The sequence below is a fragment of the Bos indicus x Bos taurus genome, chromosome X, assembly GCF_003369695.1.
Source record: "Bos indicus x Bos taurus breed Angus x Brahman F1 hybrid chromosome X, Bos_hybrid_MaternalHap_v2.0, whole genome shotgun sequence".
Lineage (NCBI taxonomy): Eukaryota > Metazoa > Chordata > Mammalia > Artiodactyla > Bovidae > Bos > Bos indicus x Bos taurus.
This window is the reverse complement of record NC_040105.1, coordinates 132,442,841-132,458,071: the sequence shown is the minus strand read 5'-3', so window position 1 is coordinate 132,458,071 and position 15,231 is coordinate 132,442,841. Positions and strand designations below refer to the sequence as shown.

Genomic DNA, 15,231 nt, shown 5'->3' with positions numbered 1-15,231 from the left:
TGTTAGTAGCAACATTACAAAAGATATCTGCCAAGTATCTCACATTGGGAAAAGTTAAAAGACTTTTTTTAAAGTGAATAACCATTCCAATTCAATACTTAGGCTGAGCACAAAAAGAAGCCAAGAACTTGCAGTTAGAAAGTTGCTCAACAAAGCAATTTTCTATTTAGGAGACTTTTACTCCTAAAGGAGTGAGCAACCCCTATCATTTTTTCTACTAGTTTGCAAAATTAGGAACTTTGTGTATTTCACAAAGACACATTTCCTTTATCAGCCTGCTTGGTGTTAGTGGTGGTGGTTTAGTCACAAAATGTCGGACACCCATAGCCCTCCAGGCTCCTCTGTCCATGGGATTTCCCAGGCAAGAATACTGGGATGGGTTGCCATTTCCTTCTCCAGGGGATCTTCCCAACCCAAGGATCAAACCCGCATCTCCTAGATCTCTTGCCCTGCAGGCTAATTCTTTACAGACTAAGCCACCAGGGAAGCCCAGTCAGCCTGCTTAGATACCACTCTTTCTTTCCCATTGCCCTCAACATTATTACAGCCCAGGTTTGAAATATTCAGACTCTGCATCTCAAGGAGTCTATAGCTCTATAGACTCTCATACCCTTGAGACCTCATACCCTCTATAGCATCTCATACCCTTGAGACCTAAGGAATTATAAGGGAACAAAACATAAAAGAACTTTGCAGCCAGAAAGGAACCTAGAAATCACTTAGTCCAGGTGACTTTAAAAAGAAAAATAATATACTAACACCCATGAACCCACTACCTAACCTACGGGAAAAGGAACTATGTCCTATGTCACATGACCTTTTAAAACACTTTCTGACTTTGTCTCTAGTCAAGGTATATATTTCTTTTATAAACCTAAGCTAAAAGCTATTTTTGTAGGCTTTATCCTGCCTGACATTTCACTTATGAGATGGGTTTTATGGATGTTATGCATTAAAATCTTAAAATGAAAAAAAAAACTTAAAATGTTTATACTCCTCAACCAAGTAATTCCGCTTCTAGAAATACTATGGAAATAATCTGAGAGGTGCAGAAAACTGAATTACAAGGGTTTTCATAATAGTATTATTAGACATCAAGTAGATACATATATATGAACCAATATATACTATATACATATATGTTATATATACTATATGTATATATTATGCATCAACCAATCCATATGAAATGAATAAAATTATGTTACCTCCCTATAATTAATTATTATGCAGTAATTAACAATTATTTTTACCAAAATGTTTTAATTATGTGGAAAATATGTATGAAGGTGAAGAAATCAGAATACCAAATCATATATACAATACAACCTCAAATATGAAAAATAAATAAAACCAGAGGAAAAAGACTAAAAAGAAATATGCAAACTGTTATATATTGTTGTTTCTAAGTAATAAAAATAAAACTTGCTTTAAATTTTTTGCTGAGTTTTTCCCAAATTTTCTAGCATCATTAAACTTTCTCCTTTTTAATAATTAAAACATAACTGGTATCAGCACAAATTCAATATGAAATATCTTTAGTTAATTCCTGTTTAGACAGACTGCAGCCAAGAGGAGTTTGGGGCAAATAATCCTAGTCTTTCCGTTGTCCTGGAGAAGGAAATGGCACCCCCTTCAGGTATACTTGCTTGGGAAATCCCATGGAAAGAGAAGCCTGGGGAGCTACAATCCATGGAGTTGCAAACAATTAACTAAGCTCCTTCCTGCCTGAGCTGACTGCAGTTTTCAAGGACCTGCCACACACCTACCAGTTGCTTAGCCAGGGATGAGTACTTATGGAACCAACTACCACACTACAAGCTATGGAGCATAAATAGTCATGTTGCCCATATGGACAAGTGATTGCAAATATGGCTCCAGAGTCATATATAGTAGTATCACTACCCTCTCTTAACCCCCACCATATACATTTGGTCTTAAAATGTCAAACCAAGTCTTCATATACTCCTCTGACCTGCTGAATTAGCATCTTAAATGGCCTTACTTTTTCTCTTTGGTCATTTTTTTTTTTAACACAGTGTGCCCTCAGAATCCACAGGTTTCACATCCAGGTATTCAACCAACCGCAGATCAAAATCCACAGAGGGCCCAACTGTGCTATGCCATTCTACATGAGGACTTGAGCTTCCACAGATTTTGGTATCCACGGGGAGTCCCTGAACCAATCTCCCCCATATATGGAGGGAAGACTATATCTCCCAACAATGCTCAGCTCATTTCCTGACCCAGCTGGCACTCTACTATCAAGACTCAATACTGCTCTTCACTTTTTTGTTCTTTATTCCATCTATTCACACTTGGTTTGATCACACACAAAGGCATTTACATTCACTCATGCATGCATTCATTCATTTAGCATTTGGCTTTTAGCCCCACCTCAGTCCCAAAAGGATTTCAGGTAGCCTACAATGAAAACATGGAACATAAATTAATGGTCAAAGAGAAATAAAGAGGGCCAAGGAAAGTAAAAGGTAAAGAATAGGAAAAGGCACAAAGAACACAATGGGCAGACCATTAAAAGTTACACAGATGTTCCATTTCGGCGTTCACTATAGCTCTGAGCTCTTTGGAAGCCAAAGTGCAAATATCGACAAAAGTACAGGAGGTTTTTTTTTAATACCATTTGAGGAAATTTCAATAACAAATTTAGGGGCCTGTAAAAGCATATGTTCCAGAGGTTAAACAATTCTAGACTTTACAAATACCTTGTATGTTACAGCTAAATAAAACATCTAGCCTCTGAACTCCAGGGCTGGTGGGAATTTCAGCTCAGGTATTTCAAATTTACATAAAATTATTGATAAGTGAGAATGTATTTTTAGCTACCAACGCCTTACCATTTCATCAGCCAAAATACCGTTGACTCCATTTTCATACAAAGAGATCAACCAGTTCAGTCCTCGAATCTGATAATCTCTCAGTGGTCCTCCTTTCACATCTGAAAAAAAAAAAATCAAGACTCACATACTTTCATTAGTACAACCAAGTAAAATTTTTCTAAAACTAAACTGAAAACAAAAAACACCAACATGATGAGGTACTTACACGAAGGTGACACTTCAAATCTAACACATACATTAGATGTTTTCCGACTCTCTGAGAGGAGCTCTTCATCTTCTTCCTGTTCTGTGCGCCTGTGACGGTAGCTGAAACAGAAAAAGACATATCTTCATATTCAATTCAAATGCTAAGGTGTCAATTAAGTCAGTATATTCTGTTAATATCTTTTACGAAAAAAAAGTTATCTAGAGTCTTGCATAAAAGTTGATAAAACCAGCTGACATTTTTATTGGTTGACTTCTATTGAGAAAAAAAGTATTGTCTCTAAAACATATTTACACAGGCGATAACCTTGTTTTTTAGACATAAAATCACACTAAATACATGAAGAAGGAAGGTAAATATGAAGGGCAGGAGGAAAGGAGGGAAGAAAGTTAGAGAGATGCCAACATACTCTCCAACAGAAATTAAGCTCTGCTTGTCATCTTTCTTTATTCGAGGGCGTCCCAATTTCATGTTCAGAGGAGATGTTGGAGATTTCTGTGCTGAAGGTTGAATGAAATGTGCAAAAAGCTCTGTCTGCTTCAGTAAAAATTCAAATCTCTTTGCTCGATCTGCTTTCTAATTTACAAGACAAAAGAAAAAGTAATGATTTCCTTTTCTGTTCTTTCAAAATTCAACAAATACACACATTGCACTTAATTTGTACTACACTCTAAGTACTTTAAACATACTAACTCATTTAATTCTTTTAATAAATCTATGAGGTAGGTACTAGTATCATCCCTGGTTTGATGCAGGATACAGGATGCTTGGGGCTGGTGCACTAGGATGACCCAGAGGGATGGTATGGGAAGGGAGGTGGGAGGGGGGTTCAGGACTGGGGACACGTGTACACCCAGGGCAGATTCATGTTGATGTATGGCAAAACCAATACAATATTGTAAAATAATTAGCCTCCAATTAAAATAAAAATTAATAAATAAAAATAAAACTGAGGCACACAAAGGGTAAGTAACTTGCCCAAGCTCCCACAGCTAATAAGGAGAATTTGGAAATGGTATTTTCAGATTGTTTGAATAGAAGCCAAGTGATCTGACAGGCTTAATAAATGCCTCAATAATAAGTATTCTGCTTAAAGTATTGGGGTCAAAAAGCAAATTCTGAATGGTTTGGAAAGCCAAGAATTTTCATCTAGAAATAATTTAAAACTCAGAATACAGTGTCATCTTCTCTCAAAATATTTTCAATGCTTTGGTACAATCCTTTTCTCTGTTCAAGTACAGTGATCTGCAGAATTGTGGTTTATGCTAAGAGTATATAAAGTTTCTCCTGAAAGTGAGGATTTAGAGAAAAAATACACACACACACATATAAGTGAAACAGTTAATACACATTAGCAATTCAGAAGTGTATGTTATAAATTCTAAATACATTTTAAAAGGTCATATAGCTTATAAAAATAAACGCAATAAAATTTTTTCACTAAAAACATCTTAAAAGATCAAAAGACTATTATTCCAGATAAAAAAAAACAAAGGTGATTTTTTAATTCCCAGTCACTTTCTAACCACAGGGTAGACAATATTTGATTACCAATGAAGAATGCATAATTAATAACATAAGAATCTTCCAAGAATTCATTACCATAAATACAAGAATTAGACAAATACATTCAAACCAGTAGCTGGAAGGAGGCCAAAATCTTTCCATTTTATGTTATCCTCACTGGAATGTTGTTTCTAGAGTTGTTAAAACATTAACTTGTCCATGTTAGATGTGGCCTTAAGCGTTAAGGCACTGAGTTCTGTAAAATCACTACAAATGACCGAAAAATGTACTTCATCTCTACTTACTTTCAAAAACAACCCCTTGACAAAAAAAAAAAAAAAATCCAGTTCCAGCTACCCATTTATTTCTCTTTTCAGTTAACCAAGTTCACTGGTTTTGAAAGATCCCAAGGCATAAAAGTCCAGTTAAAATTAAAGCTAAAATATGAGTTTTGGTGAGTAAAAATTAAATAATGAAATGTACAGCAAAGCACTAGGTAGGTGTATCTAAGGTTATATTGCTTAAATGTGTAATATTTTCATGCACTGGGCAAATAGCCTTCCCTCAAAAACATGTATTACATGTTTCATAATATGAAGCATTCATTCACATATCCAGAGCAAAGAGAGAGAGAGGAAAAGAAATACCAGGCTGGTTTTGTGACCTGCTTTCTCTCAGCCATACTGATATTGCCACTTATATTTTCACTTTGTGGATAAAATATTTCTAGCATAAAACATCCTATTATGGGGTAAAGAGGGCTAAACAAAAATGAAGAGATGTGGCTTCTGGTCTCAACTATTCCATATCATTTCTCTGATACTCTATTTCCTCATCTGAAAATGAGGAGATTCATTTATCCAACAAAAATCTATTATGATGGATTATATATTAAATTACTTTTGAATTCTAAAGCCTATAATTCTGTATTCATCATATACACACATGTATTTTTTAATCTTTCACATCTCCTCTATAAAAATCAACTACTGTATTCACTCTTCTACCCAAGAACATATTTACCATTTTCTCTTCATATTCTGGATCCATTTCCTTTTCAGATTTAGAAGCTTTAACAGCAAGTTTGAGTTGAAATGGAGAAACGTTTTTCTAGAATTTCAAAGAAAATAAATCATCAAATTGCAAAGCAAGGTCAGCATTCTCATTTGAAGAAAATAAAAAGTAATTAAATACTAAATAAATAAATCCACATGGGCCATGCATGGACCAATGATGAGAGCATGTCATGAACAGGGCTTATGATTAATCCAGTTCTGTGCACCTGAGGTCCAATTAAAAAAAATCCAAAGAATTGTAAAGCCAGAGAAATAATACTAATTAAAAACCAAAAGGTGGGAAAATGAGCCTTTTCACCTATTGTGTAAAGTAAAAGAAGTGCATAACCACTCAAGAGGAGATTCAAAAGCTAGGATATTTTCAACCACAAACCAAAGAATTCAAAGAAAGTAAATATTAATTCTCAAAGGTACTTCTTTATGTAATGGAAAGAAGCCAAACTTTCATGAGAAAAGACTGTGGTTTCTGCTCCTGAAAAGATGTAATTTTTTAATAGTTTTTATATTTTAATTAGAACATTAAAACTTTTATGTACTGCAGTGTGATCATTTATATTTGAAACAATCAAACAGTAGCTTCAAACTTCTGGTTTATGTTAATTTTCTCCAACTGGACAGAAAACCTTTTAAAAGTATATACATGAATATCTTGTAGAAGCAGTTTCTCAGGGCTATTAATTGTTAACCTTTGATATTTAAAACACTGTAATTTAGTGAATAGTAACATAAATCAGCTACTTTAGAATACTGAAATTATCGAGAGGGTTATGTCATGTACCCTATCCTTTTGAAAGACAAGCTTGTACTTATAAACAGATATGTAGAATACACCTCCATCCCTGTAAGAAATCAAGAAATAAAATGATACAAATATAAATCTACCCATTAGTACCAAATTAGAGGGCATTCAAGTTTTAACACAGACTGCAAATTCAAAATACAAATCTGTGAAAACTAAAGAAATTATGTCCATTTGAGCATTACTTTTTTTTTTTTCCAAGAACATACTGTTCCTGAAAGCTTGGGTCATAAATCAATAGAAGAATGTGATCTTAAACAAGAAAAATCTGGCTCGGGTAGTTAATAAATGTTTTCCAACATTTATTAAAATTTCTATTTTGAGGAAATCCAAACTAAGATTATGGAATTTGACCCTGATCAGGGTTCTCCTTTGGAGCACTGATTAGATACTGTCCAGTTATTCTTAGCCCAAATAACAGCCGTCTTGATTTACAGCATCTCATATGTATATATGTGGGATGTTTTGAATGTAATTCTGGATGGATGAGAATAAAAACTACTAAAATGCCCTTAATAACACACTTTCAAACTGTCACATATGCTAGAAACTCTCTTTTATTTTCTAAGCAAAAAGTAAAAAAAAAAAATGGATAAGAAAATCCTTTATCATTCCTTGAAAAGCTAAATAAAATCTACAAGTTTCAAAAATTACCTCTCAAATACACAAGTATATATCTAATAATGTGGAATGCAAATTTCATTTACAGAAAACTAAAACTTTAATATTAGAAAAACACTTGTTACTTTTCTCCTTGCCTTGTAGTAGAGTATCATAAAATTTTAATTATATGATAATTAAAATTCCTAATTGTGAGCACTGCCATTTAAAGCAGTAGGCAATTACTTAATTGGCACTATCTTTCACAACAAATTTTAAAATACCTACCTTCAAAACCTTTCCATTTTTGTATGTGTATGTTTTTGCAAATATACCTCTCATCCTAGGAAATATAAAAGGTGACTAAGATATTCTAATGAATTCCTTATGGGTTTTCTCATTTGGTAGTCTAGATGCTATAAGAATGCAGCACAAGGTCACCAAGATGTCCTGTTTAAAGACCATGACCTTTTTTTTGACATTTTCATTACCAAAAATACCAACTCCAATTGTCATGGCATTGGGTTATCCAACTGCTACTTAGAAAAAGAAGTTCAAGAACCAGAAGGTTAAAAAAAAAAAAAAAGAACCAGAAGGTAAGCAAAAATACCCTTCTTAGCTAAATGTCAGAAGACAATCCACTCTCATCTATTTTATGCATCATGAAAATGCTCTCATTCAGAGCCTATTTTCTTTTATTTAATATATACACAATTCCAGCGTGATTGATAATCTGGCTTCCTATTCTACAGAGAGTAAAAGCAGCAGCAAACGACTTGGGAACCACCATTTGAAGAAGACACCCTGGCAACAGCAAGAGGAATGGCCGAAGCCCAGGACTGAAACTTCAGTTCCACTGCAGGAATAGCCCTTCTGCTGGGTGTTCAGGTGATTTCCCTCTCCCTTTTGGATCACTTGTAATTTTGTACATTACATTTGTTTTATTTGAAATGTTGTGTTACATCTATGTCCTTTATCATAACAGAGGATGAGATGGTTGGACGGCATCACCAACTCAATGGACATGAGTTTGAGCAAACTCCGGGAGATGGTGAAAGACAGGGAAGTCTGGCATGCTGCAGTCCATGGGGTCGCAAAGAGTTGGACACCACTGAGTGACTGAACAACAACAGTCTGACAATTGAGGGAGGAGACTGAAACATTATGAAAAAAATCAACACAATATTGAAGTGTCTGGGAGATGGTTATTTAATTGAGGGGAAACAACCTCCTAGGTCTTAAATGCCTTTGTATCACTGTCAGAATACAATAACTGACACACGTAAGAAAAAGGCATTTAATCTGCACTTTTAGGACACCAGTTAAGGCGTCAAGGCAGCATGTAAATATTTAGAATGGGGGTAGGTACCAGATTACTTTATTTGAAGGAATGGTACAAATGAAAGCACTTAAGCAGATGTTTTGGCTATTCAGATTTTCAAGGAAAAATTAAAAATAAAAAAGCAGCAGTGACTAAAGTAGTAAACTTCAGATATCCAGGAAGTAAGTTCCAGGCAGCATCTCATTTCCCTGTGCTGAACGGACAGATGAGGTACTATTCGGGCAATTTCTGATGAGGCCACCGAGTTATAGCAATATCTATGCCTCAATTCAGTGATTATACACGTTTTCTATTGATTCCCAATCTCTTCACAATCCAAAAAATTTAATCCACCCTGGAAATTCGACAACCTTGATTGCCGTTCAAAAGACGGGTGAGCACTTACATTCGTCCAGTCTAGGGAATAAAAGGCACCTAGACACACTGCTGAATTTCCCAACATTGATTTATATTGATGCTTGGTATTTGGCCCAGCTTTAATCACTGATATTGTCTTACCGATCCAAGTACCACACAGATCTTGAAATGCGTGTGTTTTCTATGGTTTTCACTTAGCACTACAACTGTCTTTCTGTTTAGTCAACCTTGTAATAGTAAAATATGTCACTTAAGCAACTGCTGAATTTAAAATTACTCTAATTCAGGGTGAAAGGTGTCAATTTCCCTCAAAAGCTTTTCATTTGGTCGTATAATATCATATAATGATTCAGACAAAGCCACTGGAGATCGCTAAAGCATAATTCTAATTACCTACCTTTTTTAAAAATTGCAATACGTCTACTCGTAAATGGAAAAAAATCCAGCCATAAGCAATTTTATTATACATGAAAAATCCTTATGCCCCATCCTATTCATTATCTTAATTTTTTCAGCGAGTTTCCTAGTTTTCATTTGCACGTCTCGGTCCATACGACATATGCCTTACGGAGATAATACATATTTTTCTGGATCTGGCTTTAATAGGTGTCAGAGCGGTCCCCTTATGTACAGTAGCAGCAGTTCATCCTGGCGACGCTGGGTTTAAAAAAAAATTAAAAAAAAAAAAAAAACCTGCCTGTGTCCAGGAGCCAGCAGCGCCCACTAGGAAAGAGAGGCGGAAGCCTGGAAGGCTTGGGGCCGGATTGGGGGACCATTTGGGTGGCCCTGGAGTGAAACACTATACCGTCGGGGGCGGGGCAGGAGAGGGTGAGGGTGCACACGTTGGAAATTTTCCTAAGTCAGCGTCCACGGTGCCTCAGTTTGGGGTTTGGATTGGAAGGGGGCGGGGGTACAACGCCGAGAGCTCATTTTCTCGGGGTGACACCCCCGCCTCACTCAGCAGGCGGGGACCAAACGAACAAGAGATGATTTTTTTTCTCTTTTTCCCCTGCCACCCAAGAGGCCGACACTGCCAATCAAAGATGTAAAAGTCTCTCCTCTCGTCCTCCGCCTCCCCACCACCGGCACCTGGAAATTCAAATTTTAAAAAAATAAGCCTCCGGCAAACCCCCTTTTGCGCGAGTGTGGGATTGAAGGGCCCAGATTTCCCAGGCAGAGGCCGACGGGAAGGGGGGGAGAGAGAGCGAGAGGAGAGGGAGAGGCGGAGGCTTTTTCCTGCACGGCCCCATCCCCCACCCCGTTACCCCAGTTCCGGGAACGCGAAGGGGGCCGGGGGCTGTCGGGGGGCTCCCCAGCACCCCAGCCACGGGATAACGGGAACCAGTCACCCCGCGCTGCACCCGCGCCCCGCCCCCGCCCTCCCGGCGGCGAGAAGGGAAGGGGGAGGGGAGCGAAGCCCAGACTGTTCCGCCGCCCCCACCCCGCACGCCCGCAGCCCCCAGCCCCGCCGAGCTCTGCGGGTACCTGTCGGCGCCCAAAGGTCAAGGTTTGGGCCCCTCGGAGGGGCCCGGCGCGGGATTTGTCCACCGCATACACACCCCCTTCCTATTTACCTCCTTCTTCTTCTCGCCCTTCTCCGTGGCCACGGTGGCTTCGGTGGCCGCGGTGGCCGCGGCGGCCGCTCCCTCCTCCTTAGAGGTGGACGGCCCCGGCTGATCGTCCTCTATGAGCACGATCGCGGCGGTAGCATCAGAGGCTGCCACGGTGCCTGCCACTGCGGCGGTGTCCGGCTCCATGGCGTTGGAGCGGGAACGAGGAGGGGGACGAACAAGGGGACGAGGGCTCCGGGGCGGCGGCAGTGTCTGCACTGGAACGAGCTGGATGGAGCAGGGGTGGGGAATCACTCGCTTCCAACCCCTTCGCTCGGGCCCCCCTTCTTTAAATAACCCTCAACCCTGCCCCACTTCCGTCCACCCACCCTACGTCATGGCCTCCCCCCGTCACCCTCCCCCCTTCCTCCACCCCCCCCCCCAACGATCGCGAGACTCCCCCTCCCCACTCGGAGCCCGGGCGGCCCCGCACGACCAACTGTTGCCTGAGCGTGGGGCGCGGACAGGGGTGGAGGCGGGAACCCACAGCCCGCGGCCCCCTGAAAATCTCGCTCCCCACACGCCCCCAACAGTCAGCCCGAGCTCCCCTCGCAGATGTGTGCAGAAGGAATCCTCTTCCCCTTAAATCTGCTCTTTGTACCTCGGGGCGCTCTCCTCTTCTTGCACAAAGAACTTTTCCTCTGCTTATAACTGTACTGTAGAAGGTCTGTCTCACCATTTGCAAGCCCAGAACCCCTCAGGGGACTGCCCTTTCCGAGGTCCCCAAAGAGGGACTGGTGGTGCCTTTCCCACCTTCGTAAATTCTGCAAAAGAAGCATTCCTTGAATCTCTTGATTGCAGCTGCAGACGTTCACTTTCAAGGCAAAGCGTGACTCGATCTGTTTTCAACTCTGCTATCTCTCAGATGGCCAGTGTACAGAAGCCCTTCTTTTGCATTCACCCCTGAATTTTAAAAGTCCTGGGGGGCAAAGTTAAGGTCCGCACAGAACCTGGGGCAATTCATGTTAGGTGCCTAATATTAATAATTAGATTGAGTTATTGTGGGTTTTTTTGTTTTATTCATATCCCTGTTGTTATTTAGTAGTAAGTCAACACCGATCATGCATGATTGTGGATACAAAGGAATTTTGTAAAGGGTATGCAAATATTGTTATTAAATATTATTGTTTCTGTTTCTCCCCACGCATTTATTTTGATCAATAATGGGAAGATTTACATCTTAGTCTTAAAATTCAGTCATTAGGGGAAAAAAAAGGTAGCAAAACATATAGAACACAGTATACCAAGCAACAATCACAAACCTAAAATTTCCAAAAAGAAGCAAGTGTTTTCCAAAGTGGAAAGAAGTCACAATTAATTTCCCTCAACACACCTTTCTAAATTATGAACCTGAAGTCAAGTGTGATTTCCGCAAAAAGAGGGAAAGCACACAATTGCCCCCTAAATACATCCCTTTTTCCTTGGGATAGTACCCTAAATTCATTTTTTGTTTTAAAGCTGTGACTCGTTAATGTCCAAAGACCATGTGACATTTCGGCTATTATTGATCATTTACACCTTAGTGTGAAGGAGTGTGAGATCCTGTCCTGGGACTGGTTTTGAACAGAGAAAAGGAAAGAGCAAAACACAGAAGATGGAAGGAGTGTGCCACTGAGAAGAAAGGAGAGGCTGGTGGTGCTAGCTTTTCTCTGATTTTACTTTCATTATGTTCTTCTCATTTACTTTAGATTTTGCCCCCAGTGCCTACATTTCTCACCCTGAAGTACACATGTGTACTATCCAACAGGTATATGGAGTCTCAATATTAAAAATCGTTCCTATTTCTGAAGCATCAACTGCAATCCAAAAGTGGGATGGAATTAATTTACTTGACAGGTCATTCTAAACACGACTTTTTAAAATTAAAATGTGCAAATGTATTAAAGAATGAACTGCAGAGTTTGAAGTGTCTCCAAATGATAGCTTGAAACTTCTAATTAAATATCCTACCCCTTCCCCACTAGCTGTTCAGTCTCCTCAGTCACTAAGAGTTGTCTGGTGGGAAAGTTCAAGAAGCACTGAAAGAGAAGGATGCTATAGTACATGCATCCACCTGACTTGAGAAAGACCCTTCCAGACAAGGGCAATGGAAGAGTTCTTTATCACCAAATTGCAGCTATGGGAGGATAGAATGCCCCTTTTCATTGCCTGGGGCATCCACAAAGAAAGTCTCAAGAAATATTCCTTGTGTATTGATGTATTCCTGCTTGCAAGGGTACTTTATTCGATTGATTTTCTCATTTCCAGTGTATGGTATTTCAGTTAAAGAAGTGGTCTAAATGTACTTTTGTGAGGAGATGTGGGAAACTCACATACTTTCATAACACCTTTTCTGTGGGAACATGTGTTCCCAGTTTCAAGAAAAAAGAATTTAGAAATTAATTTGGGGGAACAAAGCATATTTGTATTTGGCAATTTTCCATGTATGTATTATGTGATCCTTCCTTTGCAAGATGACGTGGCTGAAAGTGCTAGCAAGTATAAGTTTGGCTGGAAAGGTCAAGGCTTGGTCCACAGACCTTGCCACCGGATTCATGTAAATATTGCCCTTTGGCTTGTGGCAACAACTGCTATTTACAGAGCATGTACTATCCTTATTTGCAAATCTGCCTAAAATTCATTATCTGTAGACTTTGTTCTCGAGTCACCTTGTTTCTGATCCTACTCAGCACCTTGCCCTGTCTGTTTCTACTTTCCCCTATTATGTCTTTTCATTTGAAATGGTCTTAAATTGTTCTTCCCTGTTGAGGCTGTAGAGCAAGGAAAGTTTTTATAGAGAACCGTGGAGTCATCTTTGAGAACCTCAAAATGAATCCTAGTCCATAGGACAGGACAATATGTCCATTTTGGCCAAGTGTGAACATTGTAGAAGTTATCCAATAGTCATTTTCACATAGCCAAAGCTTGTTTACTAGCTATCAGAATGCGTGTCCAGTGGTGCTTTTAAATACTTTCATAAAGTTCATAAAGGCAAGGTCAAGGGCTTGGTGTTCCTTCTCTATCCTATATCTGAAATTCATCACTGAAACCACAGTATGCCGAGAACCACATTATGATCCCATTGCTCAGTGTTCTTCAGAAGCTGGAACAAACACTTCTGGTAACAGTATCTTGCTTACCACTCTAGTGATCATTCTGTTCTTATCAGCAAGCTACTTCACGATTCTTATCAAAGACATTTAAGCTAGTGACATTTTTGAAAATATGCAGTTTCCTTGGTACGTTAAGGAAAAGGTAAAATAGTAAAATAGCTAGTATGCCTATGGTATACTCTTGTATCAGGCACTGTGTTAGGCTCTTTACGTATGATACTGGTAATCCTCCTGGTAATTTATGAAATAAATATTTTACCCCTATTTTACATATCAGAAAACAAAGACTTAGGCTAAACAACTCCTCTGAATTCCCCCAGATAGTGAGTGACAGAAACCAGATTCAAAGCCAGACTGTCTGGCTCCAAACCTCATCTTTCCACTTCACCTTTACTAAGTTCTCTGTTTTTTTACAAGGCTTCCTCGTTGACAGTAGAAATTATGTTGAGAAAATAACTGAAAAATATTTCTGCCAATTGTCTCCATGGTGTTCACTCTCTGTTTATTAGGAGAAACTGTCACTTTTAAGGCTTTGGTATTATATCAACCCAGATAATTTCTTTAGCTACACATAGAAGTTGTTGTAAGGTGGAAGTTAAAGAATAATTTCAGATTCTTCTTGTATCCAAATTAAATTCTTGGAACAGTAATGGACTCAGGACAGTTGGAATTAAGGGACGGGGTAAATCTAACAACTTAGATGTCTGAGAAGAAGCGTTTGGCAAAATATCATATAGTATATTCATAAATGGAATACTAAATGATTATTTTGAATGATTATGTAAATATATATCTGATGATGTGGGAATGTGCTTCTAATGTATTGCTGAGTGAAAAAAGGCAAGCAAGAAAACAGAGTGACCCATTTTTGCAAAAAGAGAGAAAGAAATTGTTTACATAAATAGATTTGCACAAAAGAAAGGTCTGAAAGGTACCACGCTAAATGTTAATAGTAGTTACAGCAAGATGGTGGGATTAAGTGTGACTTTTTCTTATTTTTGCTTTTCTAATCTAACTTTCCTCTGTGAATGTATTCATACTTATATAATAAATAACATCATATGAATAAATCGCTCTACTGTACACCTGAAACTTAACACAATATTGTAAATCAACTATACTTCAGAAAAAAAAATACTGAAAATAAAAAAAAAAACATTTTTCTCAGGTGAATCAAAAAATATTGCTGAAACCTGGGCAGGTTGAAATCATCCCTAATGGACGGAGTAGGAAATAGTAGACAGGGTAAGTAAAAAAAACAGAACAATTTCACACTGAAGAGACAATGCAGTTATTTCATGTGTAATATAACAGAAGAAATATAAATTACTATGCTGTTTACAGTAATGCTACCTGGTTAAGGAACTGGTTTTTGTTGACAATATTTTAAGTTGCATGTAAAAGAATTAGTTTTACTTCTAAAAGTTATCACACAAAACCTAGCTCAGGAAAAAATACAGCCAGATTTTTTAAATAGTGAAAGAATTTTTTTACTTCTAAAAGTTATCACGCAAAACCTAGCTCAGGAAAAAATATAGCCAAATTTTTTGAATACTTCCCAACCTGAAATTCTACACACCCATGTATGCCCTAAAACATGAAACACAGGCTAAGTAATCTGAATTGGGTTTGCTAAAAAACAAATGGTGAATATTAGAGGCAGAATAGCACAGTTATCACCAGCTTGGTCTCTATAGTCGAAAAGACTTGTAGTTCGAATTCTACCAAACAATTTAACCTTTCTAAGCCTCCAATTTGCAGCTGTAAAATGGATATAATAAAA

The 15,231-nt window shown here is 38.3% G+C and overlaps 1 protein-coding gene and 1 non-coding gene across 9 annotated transcripts in view; one reads left to right on the top strand and one right to left on the bottom strand.

Annotated features, from left to right (window-relative positions):
• SMARCA1 (SWI/SNF related, matrix associated, actin dependent regulator of chromatin, subfamily a, member 1) overlaps positions 1-10,725 on the bottom strand; it is a 73,273-nt gene extending 62,548 nt beyond the window's left edge. For 2 of the 8 annotated variants that reach the window (XM_027534841.1, XM_027534848.1), the window contains exons 1-5: positions 10,321-10,683; positions 5,596-5,682; positions 3,476-3,642; positions 3,067-3,167; positions 2,859-2,959 (exon numbers count right to left, since the gene is read on the bottom strand). In XM_027534841.1, coding sequence (XP_027390642.1) covers positions 2,859-2,959; positions 3,067-3,167; positions 3,476-3,642; positions 5,596-5,682; positions 10,321-10,503 — 639 coding nt within the window. In that variant the 5' untranslated portion in view covers positions 10,504-10,683. Of the gene's footprint in view, positions 1-2,858; positions 2,960-3,066; positions 3,168-3,475; positions 3,643-5,595; positions 5,683-10,320 lie in introns of all 8 variants that reach the window. The other 6 variants (XM_027534846.1, XM_027534847.1, XM_027534840.1 and 3 more) reach the window with 5 other exon arrangements.
• On the top strand, positions 5,796-5,866 carry LOC113888300. Its single transcript, XR_003509936.1, has one exon. It is a non-coding gene; the product is annotated as a small nucleolar RNA SNORD112 (small nucleolar RNA).
• Positions 10,726-15,231: the final 4,506 nt, after the last annotated feature.